Here is a 21,751-nt window from a genome sequence, read left to right on the forward strand (position 1 = left end):
AGTACAGTGATATATCTCAATTTTTAGCACTGATCACTGTATGTCACTGGTCCCCAAAAGTGTCAAAATATCCATCGCAATATCGCAGTCCTGCTACAAGTCGCTGATCGCCGCCATTACTTGTAAAAAATGAATAAAATAAAACTATCCTATAGTTTGTAGACGCTAAAACTTTTGCACAAACCAATCAATATACGCTTATTGGGATTTTTTTTTTTTTTACCAAAAAAATGTAGCAGAATACATATTGACCTAAAAATCTGGAGGAATTTAGTTTACATTTTTTTTTTATTGGATAGGTTCTATAGCAGACAGTAAAAAATGGTCTTTGATTATAGCGCAAAAAAAAACGCAAAAGTGATCAAATAACACCAAAAGAAAGAAAACATTTTTTTGGGGGGTACAGAGTTGCATGACCGTGTAAGTTAAAGTAATGCAGTGCCGTATCGCAAAAAATAACCTGGTAATGAAGGGGAGTAAATCTTCTGGAGGACAAGTGGTTAATTAACAAACTGCCAGAAGAGTAGAGGACCATGAGGCACAAGGAAGAGGCAGTTAGGCTGGGGAACTGACTATTCTGGAGAGTGAGACATTTTATAGCAAGTTCAGAGAAAATGTAGAAGAAGCCCGTCACCAGTGACATGTGCTGTGGTGGAGAGGTTTAAATGAGGAGAAGGAAAGAATTAGGGCATGGGAACGGAGAGATCAATGAGGCAAGAATTAAGCTTAGATGTATTTATTTGATTAAAGTGGAGTTCCACCCAAAAGTGGAACTTCTGCACATCTGCTTCCTCCCCCCCTCCGTTGCCAAATTCGGCACCTTTCAGGGGGGTGAATGGGTGCCTGCTTTTGACAGGTATCCTTCTCTACTTCAGGGAGACCGTGCCGCAGCGCTGTCCCTCAGAAGTTTGGGCCCCCTCTTCCTTCCCCTGCCACCGAGCCAATTAGAATGCGAAGCACACTTTGCATACGCGCAGTAGGGAACTGGCTGTGAAGCCGAAAGGCTTCACTGCCGATTTCCCTTAGAAAGAATGGCGGTGGCAGCACCCGGCAGCCAATCCGAAAATCGGCTGGGGTGCTGACATTGCGGGCTCCCTGGACAGGTAAGTGTCTATATATTATAAGTCAGCAGTTACACTATTTGTAGCTGCTGACTAATTTTTTTTTTTCCCCAGCTGGAACACCACTTTAACATTACTAACTGTTGCATTTTTATATAAGGAGGGACGGTCCACTTGAATGACTCACCTGCCGCTTCAGTCAAACACCTAGGTGAACTTCTGGACAAACTCATGTTCTCGGAGGACTGCAAATCAGCACTGTTGTGTAGAGAGGACATAAGATTCCTCTGTAACATGTGTTCTTGGCTACTGGCGTCATGGGAGCCCTAGGAATAACATTCCATTACATTTTTTCTACTTAAAAGGAAGACAACATTACTAGTTGGCTATTCAGAGCACTTTGGAAAGTCCTACCTGGTTGGAGGGGTTTGAGTGAACATATGAAGGAGTGGACACATCAAAATCTGGTTTTGGATCCAAGGGGTAAAAAGTGTCCATTTCAGGAGCTGCAACAAATTTAGCAAAAAAAAAATCAAATACACTGAATAGTTTATAAAATAGGGGAACACACCACTAAAAAAAGAAATCTGAAGAAAAAAAAAATGAACACTTTGCTGTGCCCATAACGTTTTATCATCAGCTGTAGGGAAATATGGATAGACAAAAGAGCTACAGTTAAAACATTTCATTATGCACAAGAGAGACTTCAAAAACCTGTACTGGCATAAAACGAAGATGGTTAAAATTTAAAAGGCATGTCGGTGAGATTATAAAAGATTATAAAGATTGTGAATTGTATATGTTAACGTGTCAAAAATATGGAAATAACACCTTAACAGAAAGGCAGAGGACTAGGTTAACTGGAAACAACTGTGCATTTCTGGCCCGGCTCTATATTTTATGTTTAATTGGATAGATTGGTTAAGGGTTAGGGGGGGGTTAAACAACTGTCTATTTATTGCTGTGTGTTCCCCGGGGCTATTTTCCTGGTGTCCACAGTCACTGGAAGAGAAAGTGAGCGAAAATAAGGGGAGAATGTTTTTAACTTTAGGTTGTGTTGCTAGGACAGGGAATGAATCCGAATCTCCCGAAAGATTAGGAGAAAACCCTAGGGGTGTTAACCCATACCCTATTCTATGCAAAACCATACTGCTCTGGATACATTTTCTTGGCACATAGTTTGCATGCAGATTCATATCAGTGATCGACTGATATCGGTTTTTTTAAAGCCGATACCGATATTTTGGCCATTGAATATCTGTATCTGCCAATATTGGCTGATATTTTTGTACATATAAAAAACATTTTTTATTTCTTGACAGGTACTGTTGTGGAGGGATCGGGGGGGGGGGGGGTTTAAAAGACCCCCAAACCCCTCCTTTGCACTTAAAAGCATTCAAAACGCCCAAGTTTGGCTGTTTTGAATGCTGTCATTTTTTTGAATTTGGCGCCGAGCACCCAGAAGTGATGTCATGACATCACTTCCAGGTTTTTACATGGAGACCCGATCAGAGCCGAATGCAGTTTTGATTGGGTGGTTGCATTCTTCCCATTGCCCTAGCTGGATATAAAAAAAAAAAAAAAATGTCTACTTACAATGAAAGCTCAAGTTCTTTTCAAGTGACACATGGAGGTCTTTGGTGTATTTGTCTATGATCTGCTGGATGTGCCTGCTGTTATCCATTGGGGTCAGGTAATCACGCCATCTCATATCAGACTGAATCGCCGTTCTGGTTGCTGATGGACTGGAACTAACATCCCTGGGTTCCCCAATTACAGAATAATCACATCTCTGCAAATCTGACAGGGCATCTGAAAGACCATATAATCATATTAAAAGATATGCCCATAAAACGAAAGGAGAGAATCAAAACATTTATGTACAAAATGTCTGTTGTTTCCCTAACTAAATGTAAAAAGGAAATTTAAAAAAAAAAAAAAAAGTTAACTGGTGTAAAAAAATAGCTTTAGCTGTAACAAGTACATGTGTGATAACTTAGATACTGAGGTACCATAGACAAGAGCCATAGTGGCCATGGTAGAGTATATATCCTGTACTCAAGAGAATGTGGGAAACACAAATTGGGTTATAAATGTTACAGTAAAAGCACAAAATATTCACACTTCAGCTTGGATGCCTTTTCAAAAATGGCCCATAGAAATTGTAAGGATATTGATAGTTCTGTCCACTATAATCAAATGTGGACTTGGACCCCCTTTTGTTTTTCATTTGTATTGGCAGTGATATAACTGTATTCTCTTAAGGTGGTAATGCATTTTAGATTTCAGTCCACCTTACTAAAAACTAACCTTATTCAGTCATTGCTGCCCACTGCATAAAAAGCATTGGTTATATCGAGGATTGCCAACAAGGCTGAACAGCTGTTTTAGATAAATGGTAAAAAACAGCAATTGTGTTACACACATTGCATATCACCGTGCACACCAGAGTGAGATCAATAATGTTAGTCCCAGAGCTCGTGGGTAACGCTAAACCAGTGTTTCTCAACTCCGGTCCTCAGGGCACACTAACAGGCCAGGTTTGCAAGAAAACTGAAATACATCACAGGTGATATAATTTGCTTCTCAGTGATTGCAGTATTCTAGTCTGCATCTCCCCAAGGTAATACTTATAATCTGGCCTGTTAGTGTGCCCTGAGGACCAGAGTTGAGAAACACTGCGCTAAACTGATGACCTGTAGAAGCCTTATAAATGTAGGGTACTGACAATTTTTCCCTTCTTCACTGAAGGACACAATTTTAATGCTTGATGTGTTGGGCATCTATTTACTCAGTTCAACTTCATTTTTTACCAAATTGGGTAAATTATTGCGTTTGTGTGCCCTAAAATTAACTTTAGTGTATTTTTTATTAAAATTTTCAGTTTCATAAACTAGTGAGTTAATATGATGTGACCTAAAAAATTGGAACTATCACCATTTTATTCTCTAGGGCAGTGGTCCTCAACTCCGGTCCTCAGGGCCCATTAACAGGCCAGATATGAAGTATTACAGACATCCCAACCTGCAAAAACTCATTTCAGGGAGGTGAGCCCCCCCGCCCCCCCCCCCACGCCGCCCCACGCACACGCCGCACCCCCCCCCTTTCCAATTTAACACTACCAGAGAATAATTAAATTAAATGTAATCAGTATAACTGGTCACTGGTGCTGGTACTGGCCTGGTCACTGGTGCTGGTACTGATTCTGGCCTGGTCCCTGGTGCTGGCCTGGTCACTGGTGCTGGTACTGGCCTGGTCACTGGTACTGGCCTGGTCACTGGTGCTGGTACTGGCCTGGTCACTGGTGTTGGTACTGGTGCTGGCCTGCTCACTGGTGCTGGTACTGGCCTGGTCACTGGTGCTGGTCACTGATGCTGGTACTGGCCTGGTCACTGGTGCTGGTACAGGCCTGGTGCTGGTACTGGCCTGGTCACTGGTACTGGTCTGGTCACTGGTGCTGGTACTGGCCTGGTCACTGGTGCAGGTACTGGCCTGGTCACTGGTGCAGGTACTGGCCTGGTCACTGGTGCTGGTACTGGCCACTGGTGCTGGTACTGGCCTGGTCACTGGTACTTGGTCTGGTCACTGGTGCTGGTACTGGCCTGGTCACTGGTACTGGCCTGGTCACTGGTACTGGCCTGGTCACTGGTACTGGCCTGGTCACTGGTGCTGATCTGGTCACTGGTGCTGATCTGGTCACTGGTGCTGGTACTGGCCTGGTCACTGGTGCTGGCCTGGTCACTGGTGCTGGCCTGGTCACTGGTGCTGGTACTGACCTGGTCACTAGTGCTGGTACTGGCCTGGTCACTAGTGCTGGTCATAGGTGCTGGTACTGGCCTGGTCACTGGTGCTGGTCATAGGTGCTGTTCATTTGCTGGTACTGGTCTCAGGTGCTGGCTCTCTGGTGCTGCTCTCAGGTTAGGTCACTGTGTCTGTCACAGAGTGGGGTGTCACGATGACTGGTCCCCCGCGCGCCAAAATGCCTCCTGGAGTATAAGATGTGGCTGTAGTAGAGAGCAAAGCCTCTGCTTGCTCTCTGCAGCTCCTCCCACAGGCAGAGTGCATGACTCATATCACTCCGCCTGTGAGCCAGATCTACTTCGGCTCCGTGCAGGCTTGCTGACACACTCGTCTTCTGTCTGCATCGATGAGTCATCAGACTCACACACACAGCCGGGATATTGCCCTGAGCTCGCGGGTGTCCGTGAGCTCAGGGCGAAAAGCGGGAGTCTCCCGCGACTTGCGGGAGACTTGAGATGTCTGAGTATTACCTTGGGGAGATGCAGACTAGAGTACTGCAATCACTGAGCAGCAAATGATATCACCTGGGATGTATTTCAGTTATCTTGCAAACCTGGCCTGTTAGTGGGCCCTGAGGGCCAAGGTTGAGGACCACTGCTCTAGGGCACATATGTCAAGCACAAGGCCCACAGGGCCGCCAAGCCTTCTTATGTGGCCCTCACACCCAGTTTGGCAGCCAGAACATGGCAGGGGAGTTGGGGTTGCACACTGCATACCCCTAAACCCTGCACTCTGTACATAGCGTACTCCTGAACTTGGGTGTTCTGTATGCAACATACTCCTGAACCCTGCACTCTATACGTAATGCACCCCTAAACCCTGAACTTTGTACATAATGCACCCCTAAACTTTGTACATAATGCACCCCTAAACCCTGAACTTTGTACATAATGCAACCCTAAACTCTACACATAGCGCACCCCCCTGAACCCTGTACATAGCGCACCCCTGAACCCTCAACTCTGTACATAGCGCACCCCTGAACCCTCAACTCTGTACATAGCGCACCCCTGAACCCTCAACTCTGTACATAGCGCACCCCTGAACCCTCAACTCTGTACATAGCGCACCCCTGAACCCTCAACTCTGTACATAGCGCACTCAGCTACTAACTACTGGCCCTTTGAGGGCAACCTGATTGCGGATGTGGCCCGCAATGAAATAGAGTTTGACACCCCTGCTCTAGGGTCCCTGCTTTCGGAAAATATATGTTTGGGGGCCTTTAAGTAATCTTCAGGCCTAACATTATTTTATAAACAAGTAAACAAAAAATAAAAAATGTCTCCAGGACTCAAGTGGTTAAAAGGATAGTTTCACCTTTACAAAAAACCTGCCTATGCAGGTAAGGGATGTTTGTAGATTAAAACAAACTGTGCAGCTCTGACTAAAGATGAATAATAACTTTGATATAGGGATAGGCCATTTACATACCTTATGAAGCCCCAGGACATTGCTAAGTGGGGCCTAGTCATTACTGCTCACCTCCACCATCACAGGAGAGCTCTTTCTCCAATTCAAACCCCCTCACATGTCCTTTCCCTCCCCTGATGCAGTAGCTCTGACCTCAGCATTTGAGAGCTACACCTGTGAGATGGTGGAGTAACGACTAGGCCTCACTTAGCAACCTCCTGGCAGTACTTGGCAACATCCTAGGAGTATTCCAGTCAGGCTTCGTAAAAATATGTAAATGGCCTACACCTACAGAAGGGATTTATTGAACTTTAGTCAGAGCTGCACAGTAGGTTTTCATCTACAGATGCCCCTTATCTGCATAGGCAGTAAAGGTGAACTATCCCTTTAAGGACTCCAGCTTGTGGATGTAAAAAAAAAAAAAAACTGATGGAAATATTTTTTTTCTTTCAAAAAACGTGACTAAACTGATGAAGCAGGCAGGCCATCCATGTGAAAGGGGCCTAAAGAGGCAAAGCCACAGTCCCGTAACATAGGGCCCCTTTCACACATGTGGACCGTTCCTTTCTGCAGTTCAGTCACATTTTTTCAAAGAAAAAAGGAATGGAGTTTACATCAGGTTTTTTTGTTTTTTAAATCTGCCAGTTAGTCTATAACCACTTGAGTCCTGGAGCCATTTTTTCATGCAAAAAATGGACCTTCTGCCCGTTTACATCGGTTTTCCGTTCAATCCATTTCTTTTATCCACTTCAGCTCAGGAAGATTTACCCCCCTACATGACCAGGCCATTTTTTTGCGATACAGCACTTTAACTGATAATTGCACTGTACCCAAATAAAATGTATGTCCTTTTTTTCCCCCCACAAATAGAGCTTTATTTTGGTGGTATTTGGTCACCTCTGTGTTTATTTTTTGTGCTATAAACGAAAAATTAACGACAATTTTGAAAAAAAAAAAAAAAATATATATATATGTTTTATTTTCTGCTATAACACATCCAATAAAAAAAAAAAAAATGGAAAGAAAATCTTATTTCTTCATCAATTTAGGCCAATATGTATTCCGTTTCATATTTTTAGTAAAAAAAAAAAAAAAGATTGGTTTGCACATTAGGTATAGTGTCTACAAACTATGGGATATATTTATAGAATTGTTATTTACTTTTACTAGTAATGGCTGTGATCAGCGACTTCTAGCGGGACTGCGATATTGCGACAGACAAATCGGAAACAAAGTAACTTTTGACACTTTTTTGGGAACCAGTGACACGAACATTAATGACACTGGCTGGAAAGGGGTTAACATTAGGGGCAATCAAAGGGTTAACTGTGTGCCTAGCTAGTGTTTCAGTGTAGGGGGGGAGGTGCTTTTACTAGTGGAAGGCAAAGATCAGTGTTTCTGCTTTGCAGGAACACAGGATCCATGCTTTCCGTACTGACTTAATGGCAATCTACCTTGGTAACATTGGCAGACTGCCGTTCTGCCTGTGTACAGAATGATCAGTGGGTGCCGGTGGACATCAAGACCGCGGAATCTGCTGATCAGCTCCCACTGTGTAGAAACACAGTGAGAGCGAGCAGCTGGCGGTGCGCACTTGCGACCGTTACCGGAAGCGCAGGATCATGTGGATACGTGATCCTGCGCAGCACGGCCACCCTTTAGCAGTAAAACTACTATAAGGCAGACAGGAAGGGTTTAAGGAAAGAAGAATATGGCTTTGTTTCTTTACAAAAACAGAAGTGTATGCAAATGGATGATCATCAGTTTTTCCACAGAGATGCATTGATGTCCGTTTTGATCCGTCAATGGATGGATGAAAAACAGACAAACAGTCAGCATGTGTGAACGGAGCCTTAGGCTGGCCATACATGATACAATTTTCTTTCAGTTTTCTGTCAGATTTTCTTGAAATTTACCTTCAAGTATGTAGTACGAAGGCCTGCCTAATTGGATACAAGTGAATGTGTGGTTTAGCTTTGACCTCACATTATGTGGTTTGTGGTAAATCTGACAGAAAATTGTACAACAAAAGTTGGCCAGCCTTAGAAAGATGGAGATCGGTGCTTTACAAATGTACACAATAACAATCTAATGTTATTGAGTGGGTGCGATTCCTTCACAACGAAGGTTACAAAACGTCATAGATAAAGCTGCTGAGAGAAAGTTTGTAAATAGATTAGGTAGAATATTTAGGGCGTTTCATGGAAACCCCAGCAGCAGAAAGCGGTTCGATAGGACTTATTTTATTCAACTTTTATGGTTTTTATTTCATACAACACAATACAAACCGGAGTTCACAGGACTGCTGTCTGTCTTCTCACTGGTCAGGAAACTGCCGGTTGATATGGTGGTTGTAGACAAATAGTCACTGATGCCATCTGGGCTACGTCCATGCGTTGCATTTCCCTGCACAGACAAAACAATTATAGCCATTTTCCCAGCAATAAAATTATATATAGTGATTAAGGGCTGGTTCACACTGAAGCGATGTCATCAGACATTGCATTTGATACGCATTGCACTGCTGTGCAAATCACATGCGATGTTTGTGCAATGCAAATTCTGCAATACAAATTTTATGGCTGAATTTGCATCGCATTCGGACCAAACTGGTGCAGGACCCTTTTTATGGTCCGCACCAGAATCGTATCTCATGGCTGTTCACACCCATACGATCAGATTCCTTTCTGAATTGACAGTTCGCACTGCGACATGCGAACTGATCTGGGGGGAGTCGTTAACTCTTTACTGACACTCCCAGCAGTTTGCATATGGCAGTGTGAACTGCCTGCGAGTCGGGTGACATGCAGGAACTCGCAGTGGATTTGCAGGGTCCCCGCATCGCACCAATGTGAACCGAGCCTCAACCAGTGTCCTGAGCTCATATCAAGTGTAGAAACCACCATGGTGTAGTTCTGGACAATATAGATTTAATCACAGCTCAGGTTTTGGGGGGGGGGGGGGGGGGGACAAAAAAACACTCAACTTAAAACACGCTACAAATCACAAAACAATCACCATACATAAAACACACATACACACGGCTTCTCAGTTCTTGATAGCATACCATAATCAATTTTGGCTATTTTTCATCACTGATCCTTTTATTTCCGAAGAAAACGATCTCGGATAACCGCAGACTAATCTGTGATGTTTCATGATTTTTAATATGGAACTTACCAGTGTTGCAGCCCGCTGTGTAGCTGAGGGGTTATGGAAAGGCTCTGTTCCATCACCAGCAGGGAAGCCTGGTGCTGCTGGGCTATGTGGGAGGTCTAAAAGAAAGAAAAGACGACATCAAAATATTTATATAGTCACAAGATTGTCCCATTAAAAGCAAACTCTAAACCAACTAAAGGGCTTGATGATGTCACACCATAGAAATAATTGAACAGGTTAAACTAAATCTCACCAATAGGGGTACAGACAGACTAAATGAATCTCCAAAGTCAGAAGTTTCAAACTTCACACTTGCAAGTAGAAATGGAGGTATGCTTTACATTAAAAAATAAATAAAATAATAATAAAACCACTGAACTACAACATCAAAATGGCAGAAACTAAACTGCATAATTTGGAATCAGTTTTGCCCTTAATTTCTGTATAAAGATACCCAGTGCCCGGGGCGTCCTGCAGTAAGGTGACAAAGTAGATTCCTCTACAGTTCTGATGAAAATCCTCTTCCTTAATACGAAAATCAGCAAATGCCATGCCTCTGTACTCCCCAGGAGTTGTGCCCGATAGTGTAGCCCTACCCATAGAGTCTTGTGGAAAATGGTGTAGCTAAAAAGGTAGATGCTGTCTTCTATCCCATTTTCTGGCTGCAGCGCCTACACAAGAACAATGTAGCAATAAGCAATAAGTTAACCATTGGAACATGTTACATGTTCCACCTGTTTTTAGGGTGGAACACCTAACAGGTTACCAATGCTGCTGCAGCCGCCGCCTGCTGTCCCCCCTCCCTGTTGTAGAAATACGGGGAAAAAATCCCCCTGTACTAGCTGCCAGACGGGGCTCCGCCCACACAGCTCCGTGTGTCTGAATGAACTACAAGCCCCAACATCCTTTGCCACTGTCGGCTTGTAGTTCTCAATGAACTACAACGGCACTGTGGAGCGCTGTGGTAGTTCATTGAGTGTTTCTGTCAGGGAGTATCGATTTACTGGTATGGAATGTACGGGTAAGCTGATACACTGACAGTGTGCAGGAGACCTGCATGGCATCAGCAATCTGCTTATCACTGATGCAATGCTTTCCAGGCTCCTGCAACAAAAAATATAAATGCACATTTTTTTTTTTTTACCTGAAAATAATAAATGAACAGTTTTTTTTTTTTTTTTTTTTTTTTTTTTTTTTTTTATTTTTTTTAAATGAACATATCTTTTAACTACTTAAGGACCAGGCCTATTGCTAACATGTTTACAAGTTACAAATCAGTATTTTTTGCTAGAAAAATATTTAGAACCCCCAAACATTATATATATTTTTTTAGGAAAGACTCTGGGGTAAAAAAAACTGCGGTCGTTACAATGTTTTTTGTGCACAGGTCTTTTAAATGTAATTCTTTGGGAAAAAATACACTGAATATAAAAAAAAAAAAAAAAAAAAACTAAACAGTAACATTAGCCAATTTTTTTGTATATTGTGAAAGATGATGTCACGCTGAATAAATAGATACCTAAAATGTTATGAATTAAAACTGCCCACACTCGTGGAATGGCGACAAACTACGGTACTTAGAAATCTTTAAAAAAAAAATTTTTACGGTTACTAGTTTAGAGTTACAGAGGTGATCTATTGTTAGAATTATTGCTCTAACTCTAATGATGGTGGCGATCCCTTTATATGTGTGATTTGATCACCGTTTACATTTGCAGGCGCGACTTACGTATGCATTTTTTTGCTGCGTGTGCACACGGGGACGCATTAAAAAAAATAAAAAACCTGATCACTTTTATTGCTGTCACAAGGAATGTAAACATCCTTGTGACATTAAAAGGGAGTGAAAGGAACTCTTTTAGAGCCCAAACCCCACTGCACTCAAACGGCAAAATTAGCATTACTGAAAAATAGCTTTTTGGTCACTTTTTTAAAATCTGCGCCATTGGCAGCAGAGTGAGCCAGAAGTGACGTTGTGATGTTGCTTCCGGGCTATTTAATCGGAGACGTGATTGCAGCTGAATCCGGCTTTGTTCAGTACTCTGACCAGCTACAGGGCGGTGGGGGGGGGGGGGTACGTTCCCCTCCCGCTCCCTGTAATAACGATCAAGCGGCTGCTAAGCCACAATGCTTATCATTAGAAAGCCAACCGACGGGCTCTAAAAAAAAAAAAAAAACAACGGGGTGATGCCTTTAGCTGCAGGTATTACCCCAGTACATATATAGAAATACCACTAAATAGACTAAAATAATTATAGACTGTTTTGTGATCCTCTGCGCTTAAAAGTAAAAATTATTGAATAGTTGGATAAATGAATCAATATGGATATGTGACTCAATATCTCAAATGCTGCTACTTAATAAGTAATATGTAAAATGTAAAATTGAAATTCTTCCAAAAAAAACTTAGTCTTTCTGACTAAAATTCAGTAGCGCAGGTACCCCAGTACAACCACTTCTTGGTTGCCGGACTAAGTCGGACAGGTACGTCGGTTTGTGGAAGTGGTTAAAGGGTTTATTAAGAGGGTTTCCAGCATATCGGGCCCGGGTGAGTTAAAGGCTAAATTAATCTTTGAAAAAAAAAATTTAATAAATAAATAATAAAAAAAAAGGGGCATTTATTTTTATTCCAAGGAGCATGCAAGATCAAAGGACTGCGACAGTGGTCTCCAAACTAAGGCCCTTTGCTTGCCTTAATTGAGCCGTCCCACTGAAACCAGCAATAGGGAACTATCCCTTCCAATGACACTAACCATGGGACACCATTACTCACAATGACACCAACGATGATTATTCCTCCACTACCAATGAAAAGGCACTATTTCCGCACCTACGGACCAGAGGTGCTAGGTCTCTTTTTTTACTCCCACTGACACTGGGGCATTTTCTACTCACGAGGACCTCAGTCCAACCCCCCTAATGTCTGTAGGACAATAAACTGGCCCTGTTTAAAAAGTTTGGAGACCCCTGGACTAGAAGAATGCTTACCAGCGCCCTCCCAAAGCCATCAGCCACAATGGCTAATGGTAGTTGTAGGCATTCATTCACAGGAAACTGTGAATGAATGATGTGGCTGTGTGGGCGGAGCCACACATGGATGTGATATTTTCAAATTGTCGCAGTGGATGTGGGGAGAAGATCCCCGTCCCCTGTCAGAAGTTCCAGATGCTGGAACATGTTACATGTTCCACCCTAAAAACTGGTGGACCATGTAATATTTTTCAAACGTGAACTTATCCTTTAAACAAAAAAAAAAAACATTGTTGCAACCATTGAAAGGGATAAGAGGAGTATTGGTTTTCAAATATACAATTTTTAATATACATATTAAGCCAATTAGGATTTCCACCCACAAGTCCAACCTCAAAAGTACTGCAAGACGAGTAACAGGACAACAAATCTGAGCTCAGATCAAGTGTAGAAGCCATCACGAGATATTTCTGGACAGCGTAGATGTCATCATCGCTCAGATGTAACACACACAGGAATTACAACACTCTCAGGCCACACACTCTAAGACTCCTTTCACATACTGGCGTTATCAGATTCTGCCCGCGATCCCAAGTCATTGCGATTCCTGAGACTTGCAATAACACCCCAAAGGTGGCGCGATTTTGCAATTGTCGCCCGAATCGCAAGAACTTATTTTAGGAGATAGGCATCACGCGATTCTGTTTGTAAGATTTTACCGCGATTCCTCGGGTGACAATCGTGCAAAATCTTGCTGCGTTTAGGGTACCATTGTAAGTCGTGGGAATCGCCAGTATGTGAGCAGAGCCTCAAACATACAGAAAAATAACAATTTTCCTGTTCAAAGCAAACAAACACTCACAGACAACAGTCACCACATACAGAAAAAAAAAAAAACACACACGGACACACACACACACACACAGCTTCTCAGCTTAATAGATCACATACCAGCTCTGCTGGTTCTCAGATTTGGCTATTTTTCATCACTGATCGTTTTCTCTTATCAAGAGCTAAAAATGACCTCAGATAGCAGAATTTAAATTAGAACTAAACATGACGGGGCTAATTTGTAACAAACACAGAAAAGGAAAAAAAAAAAAATGTATTTTTGACTTACCATAAAAACTATTTCTCTGAGTTCATTGATGGACATAGTTGTCCAGGATTCTGAACCATTGGGTTATATTGCCCTCTACAGGAGTAGACACTAGGCAGAAAAAAGAACTTGGCTACGCCTATGAGCAGTCCTAGGTGCTATACTCCCCCTCTCTGCTGTAGGTCTTCAGTTTTGTACCAAGCAGTGTCAGAAGTAATACAACTCTATAGAGGGGTGGGTGCTGTGTCAGTCAATGAACTCAGAGAAATGGATTTTATTGTAAGTCAAAAATCCTATTTTCACTTTCGTTCATTGACAGACACAGCCCTCCAGAATTCTGAACCATTGGAATGTCCCCAAGCAGGCCCAAACATGAGGGGTGGTGCAACAAAAAGGAATCCCAAGGCTAACACAATAGCCAACCAGGTAAACAGGAGCTCAACAAAAAACTGGAGACCAACCTGAACAATACACCACCCAAAGAGGGAACAGACCCTCTAAACAGCAGGCTGCAAATCCTTGCGGCCAAAGGAAGCATCCGCAGATGTCAACACATCCACCTTTCAGAATTTTGTGAAAATGTTCATCGATGACCAGGTGGCCGCCTTGGAAACCTGCGCCACTGACGCCTGACAGAAGGCTCAAGAAGCACCAAGCACCTGAGCAGAGTGCGCTGTTACAGGGAAAGGTCTCCAGAGACTCCGGACACTTGTCCCATTTGACCAGGATCTCCCTTTGAAAGGACATTATATGGAACTTTGCGAACGGAACCGCCTCAAGGTAGATACCGCCAAGCCCAGCACCCGCATGCAAGTCTGAAGGGATGACCATCTGCTGGACAGCAGGAAATTAATCGCAGCATGCAACTTCTGGTGATTGTCCAGAGGAAGGAACAATCTGGCTAGAGCAAAATCCAGATTTAGACCCAGATAATCCAACTTTCTGGATGGAATCAGACCAGACTTCTGGTAATTTAGAACCCAACCAAACTCCCTCAGAGTTTGTATAGTGATCTCAATGTTGTCCATCAAGACACCAGAGGACTCCGCTCGCAAGAGGGGTCATCCAGATAGCCCAGTACTGCAATCCCCCGCTGACGTAAAAAAGCCAGAACTGGGACCAACACTTTTGTGAAGACTCGAAGAGCAGAGGCGAGACCTGTGGCATCAGCTGAAAAGCCTTCTAACATGGAAGATGGTTAGTAAAATGGTTGACTCTGACGAGTTTGTTTGTAGAACTACATAAGCAAAATAACCATGCAAACTTTAGTCCCCTTTCTCTTCCTCCTCTGCCTGACTTCCTCTTAAGCAAAGCATTAGCAAGAACACAGACAAGTGCAAAACCACAAACGTCAACTGTTCTGAAATAGAAAAATTACAGGAAGTAGCTGCATAAAGAGAAGTATGTTTTACTTAGATAAAGGAAAATTTTTTATCTGTATTTTTTTTGTATCTGCACTTGTGACGTAACTGCCGATATGTGATGTGCACGCCTATTTCGGGAACTTAGCAAGCGAGCGTGAGCCAGGCTATGTTCTCTTCGCTAGCGAATAAAAAAAGGTTTGTTTTCCTGGAAGTCTGCGTCTGAAAATGCCATCTTTGGTTTCTCAAAAGTGGTTTGCTGCTACAAGAAGACCAAAGGGTAACGCCACAAACTGATAATGCTCCTCTGCGACAGCAAAACGGAGAAAGCGCTGGCATCGGGCACATATTGGAAATGTGCAAGAAAGCATTTTTGATGTTGATAGAGGCAAGAAAATCCCCCTGATGTAGGGATGCCACCACCGTGCTTATGGACTCCATTCTGAACTTCTGTACCCGCACAAAGCAGTTCATGGCCTTGAGGTCTAGAATTCTTTGAGACCGTGAACAGGTTTGAAAAAAAAAAACCCTGAAACAGTTCTGAGGCCAGAACCGGGACAATCACACCCTGAAGCAGCATGTCTTGTAACTCCCCAAAGAGAGCTTGCAAAAGCACATTGGAAGGGAAGAACCTTTCCGGAAGGTAAGAACGATACTCCCTCTTGTAGCCAGACAGTATCATTTCGTGGACCCATTTGTTGTTTACCAAAGAGGTCCACAGACCTGAAAACAAGCGAAGACGTCCCCCCATCCCAGGCACAGGTGAGGTTGCACCTTCACACTGAAGAAGCCTTGTCCGCGGGTCTAGAGAATCTCACTCTCCGCTTGCCAGAACAGGGCTGCTTGGAAGGACCACACGAGGAGGACCTGAAAGGTTTCGAACCCTTGTCAGTGGATCCTGAGGGACCAAAAACATTCCTGTGAGCTGAGAAAGACGGGACACCTCAGCGACAAGGTTCCTTCCCCTTTACAGCCTGTGGAAGAAAGGTACTCTTCCAATCCCCCGCGAGACTCTTAATGATGTCATCCAGGGTAGGCCCAAACAGGTAAATCAGTGAGCTTTTTTTTTTTTTTTTTTTTTTTGAGAGGTCTGGTCAGCAGACCAACACTTAAGCCACATTATGCGCCTAAGTACCACTGCCGAAGCAGACAGCCGAGAGATCAGGGGAGCCTCATCCAAAGAGGCATAACAGATAGACTGCAGCCCCTGGACCAACTGGTCCGCCAGTTCAGCAAAGGCAGGGGGAAGCGGATCACCCTCTAGGTCACGGCGCAAAAGTTTAGCCCACTCAGGCTAGATGACCCACAGGGACCACCATATTCAGGGGGGTCTGATGGGTTGGAGGGGAACCCACGTGTTCGACCGTCCACCCAAAAGCCCTTCGGGGGAGAGGGGGCAGCTACTCACCATACCAGGACTGGCAGGCACCACTACAGACAGAACCTCCTCGTCATCGAAATGGGGGGCTATCGGCCCGGAGGAATGCTGCGACTCAGGCCGAGACCCGGTCATATGCGACCTCATGTGCCGTTTAACACATAGTCCAGCCCCGTCCAGTGGGGCTATGTCGTGGTCGACCTAGTACGGAGCTGTGGTCTGTGCATGCTGGCTGGCCACTTGATTGTAGATCTCGCAGGACAAAAACCAGGAAGAAATAAACGGCATATAAAAAAAAAAAAAAAGAAGAAAACTGCCAGGACCAGAGATCCCAGCAGGGAACTAGGTTCTTACTCCTGACTTGGCAGAAAAGAAAAAAAAAAACTGCCAGAGCGCCGTGCAACCAATCAATAACAGATGTTACCTGTGCTGCTGGGATCATAGGATGCTTCTAGAGTTAACATTTCTCTCCAGGATAATTTAGCGTTGCTTCGGTTTGAGCTCTCACTACCACTCTGGTCCATGCTGGTAATTGACAGTCCAGAAAGATCTAGATCTCTGTGGCTATTGTCTGGATGACAGATGACTTCTGCTGCTCTAGCAACATCACTCTGGCCTAAAAAAAAAAAAAAAAAAAAAAAAAAAGTTGGACAGATGTAAAAATGTAATTGCAATTTTTGGTATTAGGTTTACTATAATGGGATTGAAAAGAGAAATTATATTATAATATATTTTTCCTTTAAAGCGCAATTTAACTCACTTTTAATTGGCTAAATACACTCCTTTAGATCAAAAACAAAAAGGTGTTTGGTATCTTACAATTTATATTCTTTCAAAAGTTAGCACAGCGATCTCCCTGCTGAGCTATTGTGTTCTGACAAAGTACTGCCCCCCCCCCCAGAACACAGTGATTAGTGCTCGCAGCCATAGGCTTCAAGTGCTGATGAGATGCTGGCTTTCCAGCATAAACATTCAATAAAAGCCAGTCGTTAGACCGGCTTCTGTCAGATATTCGGTGTGTACCAGCCTTAAGTCCAATCCACTTTACCCAATAAGATGGCTGGCCTTGCTATCAGTAAGCTAAAATGAAGTTAGCCAAAAAAAAAAAAGGGGGGGGGGGGAATAATTGAGAGAATCATGCACAGTAACGATAAGAGCCTGTGTTGAGCTTCATGTCAGAGCTGCATCACTCTATACCAAGGATCAACAAATCCCAAACGCCAGGTCACCATGGCGACAAGAAATTGCATCCTGGCACATAGGCTGCCGCCTGAAGGCTTCCACACACCCCGCCCGCGGCCTCCGTTATGTATCCTGGGCTCCGCTTGCCTTTTTTGTTGCTGCTCTGGAAGGGACGTGTATGATGTCACTTCCTGGTCCCCGTTGTCCGTGTCCCCAGACATCAACCCGGGAAAGAATGTAATGCAGTGTGATGTTCATTGCATTTCATTCAGTGGAACACAGGGGAGACATGCGGGACCTTTTAAGACCCTAGATATATCTCATTAAAAAAAAAACGGTCCCCCCAAAAAAAAAAAAAAAAAAAAAAAAGAAGAGTGAAGTAAAAATAAATTGAGGCACCCCCACATATACACATATGCAAATGTAAACACACGCGTAGGGGTGCCTATGCCTGAAAACATTGATTGTAATATATGTTACATATCGTGCACGCCGTAATGAGAGCAATATTTCTAGCACCAGGCCTCTTCCGTAACGCTGAACTGATGAAGTATAGGGGGGCTTTTAAAGTGTCGCCTATGAAAAATATAAGGTACTGAAGTTCGTCGCCATTTTACAGGCGCACGCAAATTTAAGTTTGACATATTGCAATCTCAGCTTTTCTATTTTAACACAAAATTGTGTAATTTATTGCGTTTTTGTGCCCTAAAGTTAATTTAATGTGCTCTTTACAGAACTTTATCTAGACCTTTGCAGTAATATCATGTGACATAAAAAATTGGAACTACAACTATTTTATTCTCTATGGTGTTTGCTTTCAGAAATGACATCTTTTTTTTTGGGCATTTTATGTAATCCTAAGACCCAAAATGATTTTTAAATGTGTGCAAAAAAAAAAAAAAAGGGGAAGCAGTGAAAGGGTTAAAGGATAAGTTCACCTTCGGAACATGTCACACGTTCCACCCGTAAGCTGTTAAAAAAAAAAAAATAAAATAAAAAAAAAAAAAATCTCCAAACACATCTGACCTTTATGAAAACTTGCATACGAAGATTTAGAGTTGCGTACACTTTTTATTCTTTTTTTTTTTTAATTTTAACAAAACCGAATGACAGTAGAATTCTGGCATCTAATCAGAAAACGAATAAACATTACAAACACCAAAGACCAGACATACCTGTTAGAGTCCCGTGGCTTTCTGCTAGTCCTGCACTAGAGCGTCGGCCGCTAGTTGGAGTCTCCACTTCCATGATGGCACTTAGCTCATGTTGCTCAAGGAATGGGCCTAGTTTGGTTTTTGTAACCGGTGGCTTTGAAGGTCTCCATCTTTGCTCTCTTCCAGGAGGTTTCATGAGAACAACGTTACTAGGGTCATTACCTGCAGGAGAGAATAACTGGTCATATGATGCTAAGAAATATTCTCCTACATCCAACAGTAAAGACAGAAATGTTACAAAGAAAAGTCAGGTTTAAGGTGCCGACAGTGGCGAGGCGGAGGTCTCTGAATAACAAGGTCTTAATGCAGTATAAGAAACAGAACAAGCTGATAAAATAAACATAATAAAATAAAAACAATATACACGGGAATGAATAAAAATGGCTTCTTCTCATTTCCAGCAGGCAACTGCTAATGGTGGGAGCGGGCATAGGCAGGTTCTAATGATGTAAAGCAGTTGTCCTATACTCCGGTCCTCGGGGCCCACTAACAGGCCAGGTTTGCAAGATAACTAAATTACATCACAGCTGATCTCATTTGCTGCTCAGTGATTGCAGCATTCTATTCTGCATCTCCCCAAGGTAATACTTAAAATCTGGCCTGTTATGCCTCGTACACACGCAACGATTATCGGCCGACCGGTCAACTTTTGTCCAGTGTTGTTGTGTTGGTTGAAATGTGCTCTAGACTGCACACTAATTTTCTCGGCCAACAAAAAACAACTTCAGAAGTGATGTCATGTTCTGGTTTACTTTCCGTGTGTTTTTTCTTCTCTGAGCATGCCCAGTCTTGCTCATCAGATTTTTGTCTGCCGAAATCTGTACTGACTGACGGAAAATCGGCCGTTGTGTTGACGGCCAACAAAATTTTTATAGCATGCACACCAGATTTTATTCGGCCGAAAAGTCGCAGTCAGTTGTCGAAAGCATCATACTAACAAGCCGAAAATCGTCCGATCGGACGTTGGCCGAAAATTCACGGCCAACTATCGATGCGTGTCTAGGAGGCATAAGTGGGCCCCGAGGACCGGAGTTGAGGACCACTGATGTAAAGGACCTCACATGTAGTGTGCTCTTAGTGTGTCGTATTACACATTATCAGTGTGTTTTACTATGCAGGGCTAGTGGCGAGCACTGTACCACAGATCTTGTTTTTATCATAGGCCAAGCACAGATTTTACGGACAACCAATAAAATTAAGGCAGAGGCACAAATCATTTCAACTGCCTAGTAAAGCAGATTATCTGATTACAATAGATTTGGAGTGCAACACAGCTCTACCATTAAAAGCCATAGAAAAGCTTTTTTTCCTCTTTTCCCCGTAACATACATAGATATTGCCTCTGCTTAAAGATGCTACCTGACCATTTCTTGCTGGATACATGCTAAAAGTTCATTATTACCACCTTTTTTATTTAGTGTTTGCTCAATGACATCCTACCAGTCATGTTTCTATTTGTGTTTTGCAGCTGAGGGACAGGGCACTGTAGCAGTCTGAATGCCATCTCCTGCACCTGGACCATGGTTGATTTTTTTTATATGACTTCTCCCAGTAGCCCCTGGCTGAACACCAACAATTAGCCCCCAGTGGAGCAGTCACTCAGCTTGGTCTGAAGAATATCAACGCAAGCCAAATTAGCCTATAAATAAATGCAAAATTCTCTTTAAGGCTCGATTCACACCTATGCATGTTGCTTTGAGCGTTTCTGTAGTGCTTTTTGCTGTGCTTTCCCCAATTTGTTACTGACATTTCGCCATGATTTGCGTTTTTCATGCTGCCCTTTTTTTTTTTTTGGAAAATTTGTTGGACAGATTTAAAAACGTAAAAAACCCAAATCACGGCAAAAAACGCACTACATGCTTTTCTGCAGCTTCTTCACTGAAGTCTATTGAACGAAAAAAAGCACCTTTTTGCGTTTAAAAAGTCCCCGGCCCTTTCCAAAAACGCAGAGGCCCAAAATTGCATTGATGTGAATGTGTTCCATAGGAAACCATGTTAAAAAAATGTCTTGCATTTCTGCAAAGAGCATGAAAAAAAATGCATTGGTGTGAATGGAGCCTAAAGCATCTTTGATATGAAAAGCAGACTCGACGCAGTCCAAAGTCCGGAAACACAAGGGAAATTTACTAAAACTGGTGAACACAGAATCTGGTGCAGCTGTGCATAGTAGCCAATCAGCTTCTAGGTTTTGACAAATCCTAATTGAACAAGCTGAAGTTAGAAGCTGATTGGTTACTATGCAGAACTGGACCAGATTCTGTGCGCACATTTTTAGTAAATTTCCCCCTACAGGCCATAACATACTCAATACGTAGAAAAAAATCCCTTTTGTGACATTCTTTTGAAAAGAAGCAAGTTAATGGACTAGTATCTTTAGTTTTCAGTGCCCCAACACTTTACAGTTTTACACAAGTTAGTAACTAGTTAAACAGCAAGTTGATATGTAGTTGCCCACCCCATTATTTCGTTTAGGTCTTTTTGGTAAGGTTTCCACATCCTGCATAGAAGTTATTGCCCTGTTTAGCTTTGTATTGTCCGCAAATACTGAGGTTGAGCTGTTTATTCCATCCTCTAAATAGTTTAGGACTTAGTACTTGGTGGGCAAACCCTTGTTGGCAATCACAGAGGTCAGATGTTTCTTGTGGTTGGCCACCAGGTTTGAACACACCTCAGGAGGGATTTTGTCCCACTCTTTGCAGATCCTCTCCAATTAATTTGGGTTGAGGCTGACGTTTGGCAACTCGAACCTTTAGCTCCCTTCACATATTTTCTATAGAATTAAGGTCTTGAGACTGGCTAGGCCACTCCAGGACCTTAATCTGCTGCTTCATGAGCCACTCCTTTGTTGCCCTGGCCATGTGTTTTGGGTCATTGTCATGCTGGAATACCCATCCGCAAACCCATTTTCAATGCCCTGGTAGGGGGAAGGAGGTTCTCATCCAAGCTTTGAGGGTATATGGCCCCGTCCATCCTCCCTTTGATGCAGTGAAGTTGTCCATTCCCCTTAGAAAAAAACACCCCCAAAGCATAATGTTTCCGCCTCCATGTTTTACGGCGGAGATGGTGTTCTTGAGGTCATAGGCAGCATTCCTCCTCCTCCAAACACAGCGAGTTCT

At 43.0% G+C, this 21,751-nt stretch overlaps 1 protein-coding gene across 1 annotated transcript in view; it reads right to left on the reverse strand.

Moving 5' to 3' along the window:
- Positions 1-21,751, reverse strand: part of CEP295 (centrosomal protein 295) — a 147,303-nt gene that overhangs the window by 31,498 nt on the left and 94,054 nt on the right. Inside the window, exons 16-22 of the mRNA XM_082245878.1 lie at positions 18,597-18,797; positions 16,664-16,855; positions 9,453-9,547; positions 8,561-8,678; positions 2,658-2,873; positions 1,476-1,567; positions 1,249-1,387 (exon numbers count right to left, since the gene is read on the reverse strand). Of these exons, the coding sequence (XP_082102004.1) occupies positions 1,249-1,387; positions 1,476-1,567; positions 2,658-2,873; positions 8,561-8,678; positions 9,453-9,547; positions 16,664-16,855; positions 18,597-18,797 (1,053 nt within the window). The remainder of the gene's footprint in view (positions 1-1,248; positions 1,388-1,475; positions 1,568-2,657; positions 2,874-8,560; positions 8,679-9,452; positions 9,548-16,663; positions 16,856-18,596; positions 18,798-21,751) is intronic.

Source organism: Pelophylax lessonae, assembly GCF_965119305.1.
Source record: "Pelophylax lessonae genome assembly, chromosome: 2".
Lineage (NCBI taxonomy): Eukaryota > Metazoa > Chordata > Amphibia > Anura > Ranidae > Pelophylax > Pelophylax lessonae.